We start from the raw sequence: 21,519 nt of genomic DNA, 5'->3' as shown, positions 1-21,519 counted from the left end.
GTAGATTGTCAAATTGATCTACATTATTATTCTGCTTCATATTTTTCTGTTAATGACCCTATTCCATGGAGAGCTTATTTCAGAGCTGAGGATTCCAATATCAAGGTTGGGTCCCATTTCACAAAAATAAAAGGATTATTAAAATTATCAGCTGCTCGCAAAGCAAGGCACGTGTCATTTAGAGGACCAATGGTTAAGATTCAATCTCCTAAATACACACTCAAGGATGTAGATTTCAAACATGTACAATACGGAGAGGTATGTAAGGCTGTATGCCGTAGCAATTCGGCAGTAACAACTTCAAATTATTTAAATCTACTTCCAGGAGAGTCATACAAGGATAGGGAATTTAACGCTTATGGATCTCTACCAGACCTTGGTTCAAATGAAATGAAGGATATTGACCAAATTGGTCCTTCTATTTCTGAAGTTGGAACGGGAACATCATATGATCCTCGAACAAGCATAAGCATGGAACCGGCCCAACTGGGATTAATCATCGGTAAATCTATTTCAGAGTCAATACAGAGGCTTCAAGAAAATCTGATTGTTACGTCACCAAAGAAACCGGTCTAAAATTTGTATGCCACTGCATGGCCATTCATGAATAAGATTAGTATATTTCAATTCTTATTTAAGTTAGTATGTATTTTTTTTCTTGTATTGGTTTATATACATATTGTTATACATATGTATTAATATGTATTGTACTGGTATATTTTAGTATCTTGTATTTATAATTGACAATATTCCTGAGAAATATAAATATTTAATTCAATGCTTATTTTATTGTGGTTGGATACATAACTACACATAACCAATCCTTGTATTAATACCAATTTGTACAGAGGTTGTTCCTTCACTTTCCCAAGTACAATACAGAAGTAATGCGTTCTTCAGTGTATTGCTGTACTGACCAGTCTTCATTTCTGGCTCATCACGGAACACTGACCATACCGGATACCGTGTGGACAGTTTAACATACCGTCGTATATCTTCAATATACGTGGCACCTGATTGATTAATTACAATTTTCTTCTTACATATAAGCGAGTATCTAGAACGGACAGATGTCCGTATCAATGCATCGGCCGAGCAGTTATCACTAATATTGAATATCTCCTCAAATTTTGGTAATGTCGTTCCTCGTGGTCTCCTGTCTTTAATTACAAATACACCAACGACGCCCTGCAGTGAGTATGTTGCTTTATCATCAACGACCATCATGTTCTGTTCTGGCAATTTCATAACCTTAACGGTTCCAGTTAAATACAAAGACCTCAATATTATGAATGGTTTGTCTCGCTCATCATCTTTTATACCGAAGGATGGTAGACTGAGATAGTTCACTGATCTATTTCCGGGTTTAACAAGATTTGAACTGGACTTGATAGGTTCTGTAATATACTTAATCTTCGATCGAACAAATGGTTTCTTTGGAATAATCCCAGAAATGGGGCCACGAGAGTATTGACGCCTACCGTAGTAAGTCTGCCTGGATGGGTATTTGTTCTTCATATATAATGTATTGTAACGAAAGCCATTATATGGTTGTCTGTTCCTGAAATACATATACATGCCAGGGATAGCCATCTCAAATACAATAATAACCGTTGGCTAGTAATTTATACATGTATTATACATCACTGTTGTTTGCGTGGTTTCAAAGAAACTAGGCTATACCTAATAAGTATAAGTACCTACTATCCTATACATCTAAAAGATAATCAATTTTAATACTAATAATATACATTATTAACGGAAACATAGTTATATTATAATTAGGTAACAGAGACATTAATTCTTTAATCTGTCGCCTATAACTTAATATGTATAGATAACACGTGGTGGGACCCACGCAACTATTTCTACAATCAGGAGACAGGATTTATACTTTAATTCAAATGGACCAATCTGGCGAAGCCACGTGGCGGTACGGAGGGGGCCATCCGCAGTTTGCAATTAGTCTGCCAGTCTCTTTGACAACCGATAAGCTCTCTCCAGTGCTTCAGCCGTAGATACGATGGAGATACATCGTCAATTACATTATAAAGAACATCTTGCTGATAAGTTGCTGGATTGAAATCCAGATGCCCACATATGTAATTATGTTTACCTAGCGACCGGGCCCAAGCAGTTTTACCAATGCGACTTGGGCCTTCGACAATGAGACTTATGGGCCTTATGCAATCTTCCCTTTGACTAATTATATTTTCAACTGGCTGCGCAGCATTATTAATCTGAAAATTATGCTCCAGCCATTCATTCATAATCCTGGTAATACTGAACGACGAATAATCCCAGAAAGATGAGTAAGGATCGAGGGGTTTGTAAAATAACCTTTCATAATTTGCCCTCAAATTGTGATATTGAAGTGGTCATCTGAAAATCACTCGAGACTACATCTTTGCTGGACTTACTCATCTTTCTGGGATTATTCATCGTTCAGTATTACCAGGATTATGAATGAATGGCTGGAGCATAATTTTCAGATTAATAATGCTGCGCAGCCAGTTGAAAATATAATTAGTCAAAGGGAAGATTGCATAAGGCCCATAAGTCTCATTGTCGAAGGCCCAAGTCGCATTGGTAAAACTGCTTGGGCCCGGTCGCTAGGTAAACATAATTACATATGTGGGCATCTGGATTTCAATCCAGCAACTTATCAGCAAGATGTTCTTTATAATGTAATTGACGATGTATCTCCATCATATCTACGGCTGAAGCACTGGAGAGAGCTTATCGGTTGTCAAAGAGACTGGCAGACTAATTGCAAATACGGTAAACCGATCCGTATAAAAGGTGGTATACCGTCTATTATATTATGCAACCCAGGAAACGATTCAAGTTACAAAGAATACCTGGACAAAAGTGAAAATACAGGTCTACGTGATTGGACATTAAAGAACGCCAAATTCGAGTTCTTATATAACCCTCTATTCCACTTGGGCCAGGCCCAAGACAGCATTACTAGTCATTCATCTGGCTGTTCAGTCTGATAATGGATAGTAGAACTGGAGAACTACTCACAGAGGAGGAGGCAAATATGGGTGTATTCTACTGGCAACTACATAATCCCCTGTATTTCTGGGTCAAAGATCACATGGATAGACCATGCAACAACAACTGGGACAGAATCACAATGGAGATTAGATTCAACTACAATCTACGAAGGGCTCTACGTATAAATAAATGTTGGTTATACTTTCGTATTTGGACAACACTACGTCCACGTACAGAGAATTTCTTACATGTATTTAGATGTAATGTAATGAATTTCCTTAATAGTTTCGGGGTTATTTCGATTAATTCTGTAATCAGAGCTGTTAAACATTTCGTGGGCCGGTTCGAAAGGCACATCATAGATGTAGAGAATTCGGCCCATGTCCAGTTCTATTTGTATTAATGAATGAATTGTCTGTTTGATCAATGTTAACAACATGAAGTTTATTTTTCTTAAATTAATTATAATATATAAGAAGACATATAAAATAGCAATCTTTCCATTAGCTAAAGTGCACACTGCAAATACATTGAAATACTAAAATTAAAATCCTAGCTAAACGGATGTATCAGAGGTCCCCAAAACGTCTGGGACATCTGAGTTTAATTTTTTATTATTGCCATCAGCTTCAATAAAAGGATTCGCATATGATACATCTTCATCATCACTGACTGCACTCGAGACTACTCGTAGCATACGGAAAACAGACTCTTCGTGTTTCTGGAGTGCACTGACAAACTTGATGAGTGGTTGGGGATGTTTCTTGATCGCTTGTGCTATACAGATGCCGTGGAGGCATTTAATGATCTCCGCAGGACCGTATTCCATAAACAAATAATTTACGGCCATAATATCTTGTCTCTCCATCTTCTATAACAAGCTATGAGGGGATGGTCTGATTATATAGAGGAAAAATGATGTTCTTGCAACGGGAAAATTCTTCTGGTCAAAATATCAATAGCTATAGTCATGCAGTGTCAGAGTTATTATATACCTAATATGTACAGACAGCCGCTCAACAGTTTTTTATGTCTCCTGGTCGTACAAATAAATGATAATTAATTAATATTATAATAGGTGGTAGGGCCCACTAGTTTGAATTCTCTGGCCTGATTCTTGGAGAAGAATTCGAGGTGATTTTTTAAATATTTAAATTTGAATAATCCTGAGAAAGATACTCGGAGGTATCTTTAATTCAAACTAACCAATAAGAAGTAGACACGTGGCAGTACGGAGGGGGCCATCCGCAGTAATAACCTTTCATAATTTGCCCTCAAATTGTGATATTGAAGATGGAGAGACAAGATATCATGGCCGTAAAATAATGTTTGTTGTACTGTAGTACTGTTGCTATTCACATGTGCGTCCTTTTGTGCAGCCGCACCCCTTTCTGCCAACCCTTTGCGGCTCTTTACGGCCCACACAATATTTTGCTATCAAGGAAGTATTGTTCATATGCGGGCTCGAAATGCCCGCACAGTTCTCAGTCGAGTCTGTGTGGCCGCGCACTGCCCGCACAGTTCTCTGCCAAGCTTGTGCGGCTTCCTATGTGGGGGGATGGCCTTCTAGTAATAATACAACTCCTACAAATGCTAAAACAATCCCTCTTTGTAGTCTAAAATGAGATAATGAACTCTAAAGATGATAAACACGCATACAACATGCAAGCCACCCAATTTAGCGTGAAAAATCCTTCAAATTGAGGGGAAAATCATGAGGCTCCTTAAAGCCACTTAGAAATTCTTCACTACATCAATAATGGGATACAATGAGGTTTCGCTCTAGATACAACTAGAGGATTACAATCTACTCTCTAGACACAAGCTAGAGGTTCACAAGAGGGTGAGCATCATCAATACATGATGGATTCACAAGAGATAATCCAAAAAGAAGATCTATATTTCACAAATATGAGTATCACAACAGACACCAAAAAAGAGATCAAGGAAGGATCAAACTTGAAGAATTGTAGGGCAACTTGCAAGGAATTCCTTCGACAAATTGGAGCTAGATCTCGCATGACTTCCCCGGCTGATCATCTTGCAACCCTACTCTCTCTCCTTCTTCTTATTGGGTTCTTCCCTTTCACTTTTGCCCTATCTCCTCACATCTCTCCCCTTCTCACTTGGATTTTAATCCCAATGGCAAGATTACCATTGTGCCCTCAAGTGGCTTCCACTATTGATGTAGTTTTGTTTTTCATTATGGGATTGGGGCTAAGTCCAATTTTATTTATCTAGCCCAAATGGGTTGAAACCCAACAATAATTATGGTGAAATCTTCTTTAACCTAGAACATCTACTTAGATATTACTCCCTATGTATAATCAATGCCCTTATGATGTTTTTTTCTTGTATTTTTGTAAATAGATTTCCGTTTTGTGTAGATTGTCTGATATTATTAACGAGTTGGGTGTTGTTCTTGGTGTTTAATATAATAGAGTCTCCTATCACTTTGTTTTGTGATAATAATAGAATGATTACACAAGCTAGAGAACCAAGCGCTCATCAAAGGTCAAAGACATAGAAATAAAGTTTCACTTAGCATGAGAGATTGCTAAATGAGGAGGTATAGAAATTTTGAAAGTCTTTTCCTCGGAAAATGTTGCAAATCCATTAACTACACCTTTAAATCAAAATGTGTTTGAGAAATATATTGACATGCTAGGTTTCAAATTTGTGTTTGATTAGCTTTGAGTACAAATAGAAAACCGGAAAACTAGTATGCCCTGCAAAGGCAATTCTAGTCATTATTTACTCATTTTGTTACTCTTTATTTGTCACTTTCTAGAAGGCTTTTTCTTTTTAGTTGTTACTCTAAAAAATCAAAAGAATTAATTTTTTGTTTTGGATTATGATGAAAGAATTAAATGCATTATCTCTTCAAAATGCATGCCATAAGTAAATAAGTAAATGGTGGCTCCAACTAAAAATAGGTTGCCTTTTTGTTTTCCAATAAAATAATATTTAATTATTATGCATTGTGAAAAACTTATAAAATTTTTATCAAAGATATATATCTTTGAGTTTTTTTATTTTTAAAACAAATTTTGGTGAGAGTAAATGTTGAAAATTAAATTGGAATTTTTGCGCATTGTTAAATTTTTTGAAGGGATATTTTTAATTTTTGATTGAAACTATATATTTTTTATTTTATTTTTATGTTATTTTCAAAATAAAGTTTGGTGGAAATGAATGTTCAAATTTTTTTTAATTGAATATTTTTTTCATATTTTAAAAAAATTATAATAGGAGGGAGTATTTTTTTTATTTTTTTAATTAAAAATATATATGTGTGTGTGGTCTTTTTGATTTCTAAAACAAATTTTGGTAGGAATGAATATTCAAATTTTCATATTTATTTATTTTTTTTAGATTTTAAAAATCATGGAATGAGGGAATTATTTTCTAGAAAATAAGCATGCATCATATTTACTATATTTCACAACAATTATGGAAAGATAATATGATGGTTCATTTAAGATTGAAGAAAGAGTAAATTCAATGAGATTATAAAAGTAAAGGGTAATTTTTGGAAAACAAAGTGATATTTTGACAAAAATTAAAGCATGTAACTAGGGATGCAAGTGGGGGCGGGGAGGCGGGGCGGGGGAATGGGATCCCCATCCTCATTTCCTTTTTCCCACGGGACAGGGAATTTCCCGTCTCAAAATTTCCCACGGGGGAGAATTTCCTCCGGCTCACTCTCTTGTGGGTCGGGGAATCCCTGCCCTACCAAATTTTTTTTTGTATAACATTACATATGTAAGACATCATATATGAAATTAAAAAAATTAACAAAATATTTTTTAAAATAAACATAATATTATGTATGAGAAAATAACAAACTAATTATTGAAAATAACAGAAAGTTTGAAAGTAAATTAAATGTATAAATTCATTCATAAAATTCATAATACAAAAACTATTACAAAAATTTCATATTTCATTAATTTTTTTAAAACCCAAATATTTGGTCATTATAATATTATATTAATATTGAATTTTTTAATAAATAAAATTAATCATATGAGATATTTTTAATAAATATTATATATATATATATAATATTTAATTTAAAAGTCGTGGAATCCCCAAGGGGAGCGGGGTGGGGAATACACTCCCTGCCCCACCCCGCAACTCGAGGAGGGGGTTTTCCCCATTCCCTGCCCTGCCGGGGCGGGTTCCAGTAGGAAACGGAGATTTTCCGCCCCACTTGCATCTCTACATGTAACTAACTTTCTTAATACATGTGAAACAGTTAAAAGTGGCAATTGTATAATAATAGAGGGAGTAATAATAAAATAATGTTATTTCATTGCATATATATAATTATGTGTATATTATTCATGTTTAATGGCATATTTATTCTTGGGTTGTATTGTACAAAAATCGAATTAATGATGGAGATAATTAAATTGAGACGTGATTATTAATGTTTCTTGCAACTTAAGCAACTTAAAATAATTCACTACTTATGAAATAAAATATGATGTTGTATTCACTATTAATTACAATATTTTGTACCAATGTATGTGATAGAGTTATATATTTCAGCTGCAAGAATAAAGAGTCTTAATAACATTGTAGATATTTGTAGTTAACAAACACTAAATTGGACCACTATAGAACATTTAAACAAAACATTGTCAATTAGAGAAACAATTATTGTGGGGTTCTGTCACAAAGAAAAACATTTAGACACGATTCTAGTCCTATTACTGAGATGGGCTTACTTTTTGTCTTTCTTGCTCCAAATGTTTTGACAAAATGACGAGTATTAGATATTATTCTGGGGTTATGTTATTCTGATTTTTCAAATGATAAGTATGTCCTAATGTTCGATAGTCTAATCAGTGTCATTAGGTAGCGAGCTCAATCAATATTTTTCTTTCATTTGGTTCCGTGTTTTTGCTTGATCACGAGAACTAATAGTCTTTTTAGTTCCGTATTATTGATCGTGTTGGAGGATTGGAGGATTTTTTTGTGCTTGTGAAATCTATGTGAGATTTAACACATATATTCATATGTTCATATGATGGATCCTCGATAATTAATTGATTGTTGATTTCATATCAATGAGTAATAATTGCTAACTTTAATTCAATTATGAAGATTTTTTTAAACAAAAAAATTAGGCCTGATTCTAGTCCGCTACCGAGATGGGCTTACTATCTGCCTTTCCTGCACCAAATGCTTTGGCACAATCACAAGTTCTGGATATTATTCTAGGGTTCTGTTATTCTGATTTTTCAAATGACAGGTATGGCCAAATGTTCAACAATCTTATCAGTGTCATTGGGTAGCTAACTCAATGAACATTTTTATTTATTCTTTAGGTTTCGTGTTCTGCTTAATCACAGGAACTAATAGTCTTGCTGTAAATTTGTAATTTCCTTTGTTTGATTGATCTTGTTTACTTTTGTTTAATTAATGATGGGATCACAGGATCACACTCATTGTATTGGTGAACTAAAACAATTTTATTCCAGTCAATTTAAATAAATATGGGTACATGATAATTTTGTATCTTTAATCTGTAATATGGTTTTCTTCTTTTACTGAAACAAATGCAGGAATAAACTTCAAAGGCAGGCAAAATCTTCAGGAACTCAAGCAGAAGGCTCATTGAGAAACGGGTAATCTGTATACCCGACGACAGGGTCTGGAGTGTAGAAGGTAAACCTGTTGTACTTGTTCAACTGTGCATCCAACTCAAATCTCTTCGGCAAGTCAGGATTTGCCAAGAACAAGCGACCAAAGGCAATGAGATCAGTATAACCTTCAGCAACAACCTTGTTACCTTCATCCCGATCATATCCTCCAGCAGCTATAAATGTTCCATTGAATGCCTTCCTCAAGTTAAGAAGACGGTGTGGAATCTGTCTTCTACCATCTATAATAGCCATTCTCGGCTCGACCATATGGCAGTAGAGAATGCCGAACTTGTTCAGTGCCTGAACCATGTAGAGTCCGAGAGCCTCTGGGTTTGAGTCCCAGGCTTCCATGTAATCTGCAAATGGGGAGAGTCTAATGCCGACTCTATCAGCACCAATCTCATTCACAATTGCTTCAATCACTTCAATAGCAAAGCGGCATCGGTTCTCCAAGCTACCTCCGTATTCATCAGTCCTGTCATTCGCGCTGTCCTTCATGAATTGTTCCAACAAGTAGCCATGAGCACCATGGATTTCAATTCCGTCAAAGCCTGCATTTCAGAAACAACAAAGATCGGTAATGTGATTGGTTTTGAGTTCGAACTTGTAATTAGTATAAAAAGAACTTACCAGCTTCAGTAGCATTCCTTGCAGCCAATCTGAAATCATTGACAATTTGCGGGATCTCATCGGTTCTTACTCGTCGGGGAGTAGAGTACTCTTCAACAGTACCATCATGATGGGTTTGAGGCGGTATTGGCCGATCAGTACTGGAGATCGGAGATTGTCCATTAGGTTGGTAACCTATTTTACCAAAAATTTCATAGATTATTAGATTAAACACATAAATCTTTGCACGAATGAATTGCATGAATGATTGCATTAAACTTTACCATAGTTTGAGACTCTTCCTACATGCCACAACTGACAGAAAAACACACCACCCTTATCATGCACAGCCTTCACAATTGGTTTCCATGCTTCCACTTGTTCTTTAGTCCAAATTCCAGGAGTTTCAGGGTACCTGCAATTCAGATTAAGAGCAAACATTTTATTTATGATTAAAATGGAGAATTAAAAGGATTTAGAAGTTGATAGAATGAATTAATTACCCTTGAGCAGTGTCAGAAACTCCAGTAGCTTCAGTGATCAGAAGGCCTCCTTTGGAAGCCCTCTGAGAGTAGTACAAAATGGCATGGTGTTGAGGAACATTGCCATAAGACCTTGATCTTGTTAATGGAGCCAAAACTACTCTGAAGTAAGTAAAACATATGTTGTTTATGTCTTCATTATATCCAATTAAATAAACAAAGTGTAACAAGATTAATTAAATAGTTTATACACTAAGAAAAGGCATCATTAGCAGATTGTTTAATAAGTTTGATGAGATTTGAGTATTGAACCTGTGTGAGAGATCAAACTTGCCCATCTTATAAGAAGTTAGTAGAGGGATTTCTGCTGCCATCTCTTGTGTTAAATCACCAAAACTTGAACACTGAATTGAGGAACAGAAAAGAAACAGCTTCTTCTTTTTCTTGTTTTCTTTGATTGTTTTGAAGACTTTGAGCTCCATTTCATGGTCAATTTATAGCAAAAGGAAGAATGGATTCTAGGAAATATGGAAGGGTTTTGCAAATAATATTGAAAGTGCCATTTTGGCTGCTATTTTACTTTTTTGTCCTTGGTCAAAGATGAGCAGGAGTCAAACGCATTTGACTTGGAATATACATTGAATTTAGTCATGTTCTTCAATTTTGCAGCCACAAAGAAACATGCGAGTACACAAATATTTGACATTAAATATTATCAGATGGAGTGTGTCATGTATGACATCTTTATTATGCTTCAAAAATTTCTAAAAAAAAAATCTACATACTTTTAAGATTTAAAAAAACAAAAAAATCATAATTTATTAAAATTGAAAACCGAAGTTGGAGGGGATAAATCATTGCTTAATATAGGGGATTGTTATTTGGACTGTGAATAAGTAGATTCAGGATCAAATCTTCAATGTTGTCTGTTGGATCTCCTGAGAAGAATATTGTTTCATTCTTCTTCTTCAAGGTTGAATAGTAGGAGATTGATCAGCTCTATTTGATTCCTAAAAATCTTTTGAGAGTGCATTTGGTAAAATTTTAATTACCCTATGTGATATTTAATCGAGTTAATAAATCTCTAATGATCAATAAGCCACTGAAATTGGAAGTCGAGTGGTGACCAAGTTAATAAATAATTAAAGGTTGATAAGCGACTATAATTTGTGCACCACTGTACTTATTTGTTTTTTTTGACAACTTTTAAGAGATAATGTTGGCTGTGTTTGTAAAAGAAAAACATAAAATAAAATAAAATGTTTATATGAAAATAGTATATTTCTTTGAAAAATAAATCTTTAGAAGATTCGAGATTTTTTTTTCTTTTTCTCTTTAAAAAAAAAGTTTTGTTATTATTTTTATAATGAAATCGTTTTCGCACTAATTTTAAACAGTGGTGGGCGATGTCTGAACTCGGCTGCCAATGAAACAGTTCAATGCACCACCGACAGATGTAACCCGGTAACTTATTTTGACCATAAGTAGCTATTCATCCACATGTTCTTTAAGATTCGTGGCGGCTACAAATCCATGAATCGAAGCCGTTGGAGATGGTATGGTCACAACCTTTATATTGTGTCTCTTTTTTGTGAGTGTGATTTGCGGGTCCCTTTTTGATGTGGCAGGCTGACAACTTATTTATAAAAAAAGTGATTGGCGGGTCCCATTTTTGGTCGCTGTTTTTTTATTAATCATGTGCTGCGCGTCTACTTCGTTTCATGATAGTGGATTAGCGTCATTGCAAATGTCACCCATAAGAGACAATAATAAAAGTTTATTTTATTTTATCTTATTTTTAGCACATATTTCTGCTGCATGCTGAAGTTGAAGGACATTCTAATTTGCCAAAAACCAGACTTTACAATGCTAATTATACTATATATATACTTTCAGCAAGAAACCACCCCAACTACATTTTTGTTATTACAATGCAAGCACTTAACAAAGGAGTGAAGTATCTTGACCGCTCGATTATTACCACGTAGTAATCATAATAAAATTAATTTAATTAAAAAGTATTTATGATAATTATAATAATTCACTACAAAGTATGTAAAGGGAAGAGAGTGAGAGCTCAAAACTTTACTGTCGTAGTATTGTTTATTGGTAATGTTTATTCATTATATATTGGGTCTCAGTGTGGATCTTATGTGGAAGAGTTATATTTTCGATCTCTTGAATAAAAGGTGGATAAACCACTTACTATTAAAATAAAAGAGTGACATCTCTTCAGAATTACTTGAATATCATCTCTGTAAATGTCTATCTCTTGACGTTTCTGTCAAAATAAATAAATAAAATAAAAGTTATGTTTCATTAAAACTAAACTACCAGAAATTGATAATTTCTATTAATGCTTTATGGGTATTGTTTTGGGTAATAATTTTCATTCCTTGTTTTCACTTCGGAATTTTAGTCAATTTTAACTAAAATACAGGAATATTTTACTTATGAGCAAATGTCTTTTTTTCATATATATATATATCATATGCATATATATATCCTTAAAAAAAAAGTTGAAAATTAATTACTATATACCCATATTGTTTTATATCTGATTGGATTGAGTTTCCTTTCTTTAATACAATTTTTTTAAAGAAAGAAATTAAAAAGAAAAACTCCAAACCGGAAAGAAGTGAAAAAAAAAAAAAGAAGAGATGTGAATTTTAGGTATTTCAATTTTAAATACTATAAAAATATTTTTTTATTAATAACTATCTAAAGAAAAGATTGAAATTTGTGAGATATACTCATAATTATATTGTTTTCCATTGGGTATATATATAAATATGATTTTTTTAGGGTATATATATATATATATATATAATTTGACGAGATGTGGACAAACCATGTTAGGAGCTTGCACAAACATAGAGTTAATATCTTAGCATAGTTGTATGCTCACCCTACGTGAGTTGAGGTCAATAGCGGAACCAGAAACAAAATTAAGGAAATGCTGAATTCAAAATTTTTTCTAAAAAAAAGTACATTTTAAACAATTCCATTAATTCAAATTTGAGATTACAATAATAATTTATATGAAATATATGTACATCTATAAATTTTGGGTTAAGTGTAAAACATCTATCATATCTATATAATTAACAATGAACTCAACTAACAAGTAACAAATAATCCAATTAAAAAACAACTTAATGCAAATTCATAATCTAATTCAATTAGTAATCTCCGTAATCTAATGCAATTGAGGTTTAAATTCATCTCTTCGGTGAGTACATAAATACCTTACATAGGATGCCCATTGCCATTAGACCAAGAAGTGTTGATTAATTTTTCAATTATTTTTTATACGAAGTTCTTCTTATAGAATTATAAACAAGCTAAGAGGTTGTTTGGATTGGCTTCTAAGAAGCCCAAAAGCACTTTTTATAAGTTAAGCACTTTTGGATAAAAGAAAAGATGTTTGTATTGGCTTTTCTGCAAAAGTAGAAGCTGTTAAAAAAAGCTCAAATTCAGCTTTTTTTCAAAAGCTAGTTAAGAGGTGCTTTTGAAAAAAGCACTTCTAAAATGCTATTTTTTGGTGTTATAAATTACCAGTTTACCCTCAACAATTAAACAAATTAATGGCCTCAGCCTTAGCTTATTAAACAACAAAAAAATGACTATAATAATAATAATAATAATAATAATAATAATAATAATTATTATTATTAATACATTACGTTATAATAATTATTATTATAATTATAACACATTAAGTTATAATAATTAATAATAATTGTAATTATAATTATAATTATATTATAATTACAATACATTAAGTTATAATAATAATTATTAATTATAATTATAATACATTAAGTTATTATTATTATTATCATTAATATTTTTATTATCATTATTAATAGCAATGTATAATAATAACTCAATGAATGCCCACTTTAGTAATTTGCCACCCCTAAAAGCCCTTTTAAAAATCAACATCCAAACAACTTCAAACATATAAAAGTACTTTTACATTAGCTTACCCAAACAAAAAACATTAAAAAGCACTTAATTTACTCTCACAAGCACTTTTAAAATAAGTGCTACTATAACTTAGAAAAAAATCATGATCACATCTTGACTTTAGTTAATTTACCAAGGAGTTTCATCAACACAATTTCCGCTGCTTCACTCCTTATCTCTCTAATATGCATTATATTTCAAAAACCATAACTTTAGTAAATAAATTAATTTTTTAAAATTTTTAAAAAGTATATATTTTAAATAGTATAAATTAGGGGTTTTTTTCAAAAAATTAACTTTTAACCATAATAATGAGAAGAATCTTGTAATTCAATTTATAAGGAGACTGTTTCCCTAATAATGTCATTGCAAATGCCATGTAGAAGATACTAACGAATTAAATTGTTCTACTTTACAATTGATTTAAAAATTATTACTTTTATAATTTTTTAGTTTTACTGTAATTTACTGATCCCTCCACTAGGGCAGGATTGTATTCTTTGCTCTTTTAAATAATAATTAAAAAATTCCTTCAATTAAGTATAAATTATTTAATTTTATTTTATTCTTCTGCCCTTTTTTCTTTTCTGAGCCATTTACATATCATGCACATGTCATTTTAATTAAGTTGGCATATCTAGGGTAGGACAAGCAATCGAAACGGCTTCCATTCTATCGGTTGGACAATTACTACGCTTAACAAATCTGAAAGGGGCTTAAGTATTCACAATCTAAATCTGGTTAAGCATTCCTTAATGACCAAAAATATTTTTGCAATTTTAAACTCTGAGGACAATCTGGGTGGATATCTTCCAAACTATGGTCATTGGAATGTCTCGAATATGAATTGCTTAAATCGAACCTCCTGGTTTTTCAAATCCATTTGTAAAACTAATGAGATCATCAGAGTAAACTTGAAAATTTCTTCTTGCAACCCTCTTTCTATTGATATGTGGAGAGACCCTTGTATCATGGATTTACCCATTAACATGAAGCCGACCTACATCAACATGAACTTAATCTAGAAGAATTTGTCCTTTGTTGACTTTATTTGCAATGACTCCTTGGATCAAGATAAGTTGAGTAATATTTTCGGCCAAAATCTGGATTGGAAGTGGATAAACAAGATTGATGCTAATGCCCCGAAAAACTTCTGAATTTGGGGTCATGAAACTATCAAAATTACTCTTGCTTCTACAGTTTATGATCATCTCAATGTTTGTGATGCCGAAGGTTGGTTTGGGTGGCATCAGATTTGGAGACTTCGAGTTATCCCTCTCATCAAGATCTTTATTTGGAAAATGTTCCATGGTAAATTGCCAACAGGGGCCTATTTATATGATCTCAACATCGGCCCTTACACTCTTTGCAAATTCTGTGAATTAGAGCCTGAAACCGCAAGCCATCTCTTCTGGAATTGTTCAAAGACCATTGCTTGCTGGTACAAAGTCCTAGACTGTTTGGGTTTACCTTTTCTTAACTTTCATGTTCTCAATTCAGGGCTCTGGATTACCAGTTCCTTCAACCACCACCACAAAAGCCACTTTGCCAAAGCTCTAATTGTCACTAATGTTTGGTTAATTGGAAAGAGAGATGCAACCTTATCTTCAAGAACCAGAGACCACATCTAAACACCATTGTAGACAAAGCTTGGTCCTACTGCTCAGATTTTGATCATGCAATTACCAGCAAACATAGGGAGTTCTCTAAACCCAGAAATACTCACCCTATCATCATTGTCCATACTGATACAACCCGGATCATAGCTTCTCATGAGTGTGGAGTAGGATATGTTATCATCTCTAACTACAACAAAATCTTGATTGCAGGAGCTTGTGGTAGCAGATCCGACTCACCAATCTTGGTTGAGATGGAGGCCGTCATTCAAGCTCTAAGCCTTTGCATCTCCAATGGATGGCATCCAAACAGACTTTTCTGCGACTACCCAGGAATAACTCAAATGATTAATAACTTTCAAAAAACAGTTTCTTAGCCCTTCAAGCCGAAATTCCAACAGATGCAAGACTGTCTCAATATATCACTTCCCCCACCTCTCGCTTGAGCTTATTAACCGTGACTCAAACACTCTTGCAGACTCCCTAGTTGTTTTCGGCTGTTTAAACCCTCAACTTTCTCTCTTTTCATAAGGCCTCAACCCCCTTCACTGGCTCGAAAGATTTGTGCTAGCAATTGCAGCTTTCATTTTAAGTCTTTTTTTCTGTTTTTTTTTTTTCTTTTTTAGCTTCAGCTTTTTGCAAAAAAAAAAAAAATTTGTAAAACTCTCATCCGGCCCATTAGATGTGCTCATAAATAATAAATTATTTATTTATTTATTATTTATTTACTTTTAGGAAAATGAACATGCCACAGTAGTCTACATAACCATCGGACAATGAACATCTTAGCCCATATAAAACTCGTCAAAGAAGTGCGCAATTTTTTTAAATATTCCATGCACGTTGATTCTATGCCTGCAAGGATTCATTTTTCGTCACCCTCGAGACATGAGACTTTATATACTAGTAGGTTAAGAGACCAGTAATCTTCAATTAAATTATCAAAATAAATTTTTTTTTGACAGATTTGACAAACACTATTAGGGGTATGCACACAAGCTAAGAATTAAATATCTAGCCAGTTTGCCCTTACCCAGTGGCGCGGGGGTTGAATTGTAAGCCTGAAACCACAACTCTGAATCCATTACCATCACTGTATTCAGCAAGATTGATTCAAATGCCTTACACCAATGGCTTTAAAAATAGGGTGGATGTCATTGACCTATAAAACTTTGACCAAAATAAAGAATTATGTATGGGCTTTAAGCCCTTTTTCTATCAATTAATTCCCAATTTGACAAATGCAAGCTATGTTTTTATATTTGAGTTTGGTATCATATATGCCATTCTATGTGGCACTTATATAGATATTTTTAAATTATACTTAGAGAAAAAAAATTCTTTTATTTCTTTGTTTGTGTATATTTTATATTTTGTAATATATATATATATATATATATATATAATTTGAAAGGGAAAATAATAATTTTATGAAAGGCCAGAATCTATGGAAATTTGTGTAAATTTCAGATTTGCCAAGGATATATATGTTAAATCAATTTAAAAATAGTGTATAATTCATTATTAAGTAAAGTATCTCAATTAATTATTAAAAATAAAAAAATAAAAAATAACAAAGAGTACATATCAAGCCATCAGGCATTAACAGCCGTTGGATTAGTGGGCCTTCAAAGAAAAATAATAATAATAAACAGAGTTTGTGTGCCTCCACCAAAAGGTATGTGGTTATTCTAATGGTACTAGCCTGATTACAAAAGGTATTTTATAAAAACTCTAGTTACTCATAATTTGAAATACGGACACAATGACATCAAAAAAGATTTCCAACTGTCGAAGTGGTTTTGTAAAGTAATTCTTCTGTTCGCTGGATAACTGCATAAGATCAATTTCCAGTGATACACACCTTTGACATGTGGCTTGTCCACATGTTAAAAAAATAAAATAGAGAATGTGCCTTGGATTGGACTCATCCATTATGTTTTTGTGCTGCAATTACAGTTGAATGCTGTGAAGCGGCTTTTATCTGAATATAAATTGCTTTATCATCTTTTCAATATTTTTTTTGGTGTATGTTTTGTGATCTAATTAACTGTATTCAAAAGTTTATAAACGTTTTCTCATACTTTGGCTTTAGGTATGCCCTTCTAGTGAATATTGCAGCTACTTTAATGTGTCATAATCAGCATTTAGATTGCTGATCATGTTGGCTACTTGATCTGGTCATGCATGACAACTTCACAAGAGATTGAGTGTACAAAATTCTTGTAACATTATAGTTTCATGACACATTGTTTAAGTCTTACAAATTGGTGCGATGATAGACAAATTTATTGGTTTTCATGAGCCTTAAAAAGGGAAATCTCTTAATTTAATCCTGAGTTGATAATTGGATAATGTATCCTTTTGATGCTGATAATCTTTTATTTGCTTATGTTATTTTTACATGCATGCTTGCAATGATGCAACTTCATTGTTTCCTCTGTGATTTAATTGTTTAGATTGCAACTTCCAGATCTAGTGTCCTTTAGTTTTTCTCTCCTCTCATGTTATGCTTGAACTTGCTGATTTATGCTAGAGTTTTGGTTTAAAAAAAAAAAAAAAAACTCATCTGGGAGGAATTTCATGGACAAATTCAAAGAGTCCCCATGATAATGTGTTAGCTATACTTTTGTGCCAAGAACTCTCATGAAAATATTTTCTTATTAATGTAACAATTTTGTTCACATAACAATATTGGTTGTTATTATGAATTGCTTGCGTTTATCTTTATTAACTTTATTTCAGGCCTTTCCCTGCAACTTTCATATTTCATTTACCTTAGCTCTTTGCTAATTAAGTGATTAGAACAGCATCCTTGGTTTTTTCTACCTTAACAAATAGATATGATTTAGGACTTCAAAAGAAATTAATTCTGAGAAGATTGTCTATCATTACTAACAAAGATCGATGTGGTCAAATGAAAATGGACCTTCCGGCATGGTTGCATCTCATGTATTCATTTTGGAAATCTTCTTTTTGTATTTAAATTCAAATTAAATCTTGTGGTTCATGAATTTATCATTAGAGTCCTATGGAAAGGATTATATATAAAGAAGCACCACGGGTTTTTAATTAATCCTTCATATTCATGTGAATATCCAACCATAGACAGGACATAACAAAATAGATTCGAAGTATCACTGTGTTTTCTTTAAACATATTGGTTCCAATTCCTCTGCTTTTCTTGTCCAGTTTGCTATGGCTGAAAATATCTTCAATCTGTAATGTTGTTTTCTTCTCTAAGTACCATGCCGAAACACATGCAGAAATAACTCTTGAGAAGGCAGGCAAATTCTTCAGCAACTCAAGCGGAAGACTCATCAAGAAACGGGTAATCCGTATACCCAACAACAGGGTCCTGAGTGCAGAATGTGAAAAAATTGTAGTTGTTCAATGGTGCATTCAACTCAAATCTCTTGGGCAAGTCAGGATTGGCCAAGAACAAGCGACCGTAGGCAACAAGATCAGTATAACCTTCAGCAATGGCCTTGTTACCATCATCTTGATCATATTCTCCAGCGGCGATAAATGTTCCTTTGAATGCCTTCCTCATGTTAAGAAGACCACGTGGAATCTGTTGCTTAGCATCTATAATTTCCATCCTTGGCTCAGCCATGTGGCAGTAGAGAATGCCGAACTTGTTCAGTGCATTAACCATGTAGAGTGCGAGAGCCTCTGGGTTTGAGTCCCAGGTTTCCATGGAATGTGCAAATGGAGAGAGTTTAATGCCGACTCTATCAGCACCAATCTCATTCACAATTGCTTCAATCACTTCAATAGCGAAGCGGCATCTGTTCTCCAAGCTACCGCCATATTCATCGGTCCTGTCATTCGTGCTTTCCTTCATGAATTGTTCCAACAAGTAGCCATGAGCACCATGGATTTCAATTCCATCAAAGCCTGTGTTTCAGAAACAACAAAGATCGGTAATGTGATTGGTTTTGAGTTCGAACTTGTATTTAGTATAAAGGAACTTACCAGCTTCAATAGCATTCCTTGCAGCCAATCTGAAAATCATTGACAATTTTATGGGATCTCATCAGTTCTTAGTCGTCGGGGAGGAGAGTACTCTTCAACCGTACCATTAGGATATGTTTGAGCCAGTATTGACCGGTCAGTGCTGGAGATTGGAGCTTGTCCATTAGGTTGGTAACCTATTTTTGCCGAAAATTTTATAGATTGTTAGATTAAACACAAATCTTTGAATGAATGAATGCATTAAACTTTACCGTAGTTTGAAACTCTTCCTACATGCCATAACTGACAGAAAAACACACCACCCTTATCATGCACAGCCTTCACAATTGGTTTCCATGCTTCCACTTGTTCTTTAGTCCAAATACCAGGAGTTTCAGGATATCTGCAATTCATATTAAGAGCAAGCATTTTGTTTATGATTAAAATGGAGAATAAAAAGGATTTAGAAGTTGATTAAATGAATTAAGTACCCTTGAGCAGTGTCAGAAACTCCAGTAGCTTCAGCAATTAGAAAGCCTCCTTTGGAAGCCCTCTGAGAGTAATACAAAATGGCATGAGGTTGAGGAACATTGCCATAGGATCTTGTTCTTGTTAATGGAGCCAAAACCACTCTGAAATAAGTGAAACATATGTTCATTATGTCTTCATTATATCCAATTAAATAAATAAATGTGACTTTGTATATACTAATTGTTTTCATAATGAATTACACAGAGAAGTTTAGTAGTGCACTACCAAATTTGTATTTAGTCCTCAATGTTTTCAGTATGAATTAGAGAGAAATAGATAGAACTCAAAATAAGGCATTATCAGTAGGTTGAATAATAATAAGTTTGATGAGATTTGAGTAAATGAACCTGTGTGAGAGATCAAACTTGCCCATCTTATAAGGAGTAAGTAGAGGGATCTCTGCTGCCATCTCTTGAGTTCAATCACCAAATCTTGAACACTAGACTTTTTTTTTCCTTTTCTTTTGATTGTTTTGAAGACTTGTGAGCTCCGTTTCATGGTCTGATATAGAGCATGAGAAGACCTCAAAAGGGAGAAGTCTTCTAGGAAACAAGGCAGGGTTTTGTAAGTAATATTGAAAGTTCCATTTTGGCGTCTATTTTCTTTTTTGTCATTAGTGAAAGTCATGTCCTTCAAGTTTTCAGTCGTGGAGAGATATTAAGCACATACTCCATCCGAGATTAAATTATGATGTGATGGAGGGGGAGGGGATACATGCTTGTTATGAGCACACATCCTTTTAGGGGCGTGAGTAGACTTTGAATTACACAAGTCCACCGGTTTCTTCTACCCGCGAAAAAACATATTATAATAACTCCACCAGGAGAGCCCATTTAACCTATTTCCCTCAATATCTCTCTTAGTTTTTATCGTTTGTAAATGATAATATTTACTATTATTTTTTATGATTGTTTGTTAAACAATTTTTATAAAATATGAATTGATCACGTCCACAAATATAAAGTTAATCGCTTAATATATTTGTGCCCTTATTTTACTTGTGTTAAAAATTTAAACATATCTCTTCAGTAAGAACATGAATACTTTAAGTAAAGGACCTGATGAGTAATGACAATAGATTATGAGGTGGTTGGTGTTTGTTAAATATTTTAATATAACTTAAAATAAAATCTTATAATTGAAAGATTGATTGCAAAAAAAAGATACATTGTCCATTGATTGGTGCACCATATATAGGAGTACAATAAGAGATAGTTGGAAAGTTTATTAACATGAATCAATCAATAATCAATTTGAAAACTATCCTAATTTGATTGGAGAGAAATCCACTGGTGAGCTGTACAGGTTGTCTATCGATAATAACAAAAGTAAAAAATTTAACTCATTGTAATTTTTTTTTAAACGAGGAATATACATATGTTAATGAAAATAAAAATATATTTAAAGTTATGAATATATATGTGTTTGGGTAATGTTAACCGTAACCTGGAAAAGAATGTAGAGAAATGTATGTATAAAATAGTTTTTTCAATCAATTTTTAAAAGATTTTGAGAATTTTTTATTTTTAATTAAAAAAATTAGAAAGTCTTGTAACTCTATTTATAAGTAAACGGTTTCCCAGTTAACTTTAAATGATTATGGGCAATGTCTGAACAATATTCCCATAGAAACAGTTCAATGGCATGTAGCATGTCTTGGCCATAAAATACCAGTTGTCTAGGTGTCTTTTA

General features: G+C 33.3%; 2 protein-coding genes across 2 annotated transcripts; both read right to left on the bottom strand.

Moving 5' to 3' along the window:
- Positions 1–8,457: 8,457 nt before the first annotated feature.
- LOC120253977 (putative 12-oxophytodienoate reductase 4) lies at positions 8,458–10,227 on the bottom strand. Its single transcript, XM_039262140.1, has 5 exons — positions 10,064–10,227; positions 9,773–9,913; positions 9,554–9,684; positions 9,291–9,464; positions 8,458–9,211 (listed from the first exon to the last, which is right to left on the bottom strand). The coding sequence occupies exons 1-5, from the start codon at positions 10,123–10,125 to the stop codon at positions 8,616–8,618; spliced, it is 1,104 nt and encodes a 367-aa protein (XP_039118074.1). The 5' UTR covers positions 10,126–10,227; the 3' UTR covers positions 8,458–8,615.
- Positions 10,228–18,402: 8,175 nt separating this feature from the next.
- LOC120253979 (putative 12-oxophytodienoate reductase 11) lies at positions 18,403–20,354 on the bottom strand. Its single transcript, XM_039262142.1, is given in 6 exon segments — positions 18,403–19,239; positions 19,318–19,366; positions 19,369–19,493; positions 19,569–19,699; positions 19,788–19,928; positions 20,175–20,354. Coding segments are annotated over 6 exon segments (1,104 nt in total). The 5' UTR covers positions 20,237–20,354; the 3' UTR covers positions 18,403–18,643.
- Between the last annotated feature and the right edge of the window lie 1,165 nt (positions 20,355–21,519).

This window comes from Dioscorea cayenensis, unplaced genomic scaffold, assembly GCF_009730915.1.
Source record: "Dioscorea cayenensis subsp. rotundata cultivar TDr96_F1 unplaced genomic scaffold, TDr96_F1_v2_PseudoChromosome.rev07_lg8_w22 25.fasta BLBR01000273.1, whole genome shotgun sequence".
Classification (NCBI taxonomy): domain Eukaryota; kingdom Viridiplantae; phylum Streptophyta; class Magnoliopsida; order Dioscoreales; family Dioscoreaceae; genus Dioscorea; species Dioscorea cayenensis.
Note: the sequence above shows the minus strand (reverse complement) of the source record. Positions and strands in the feature narration are given on the sequence as shown.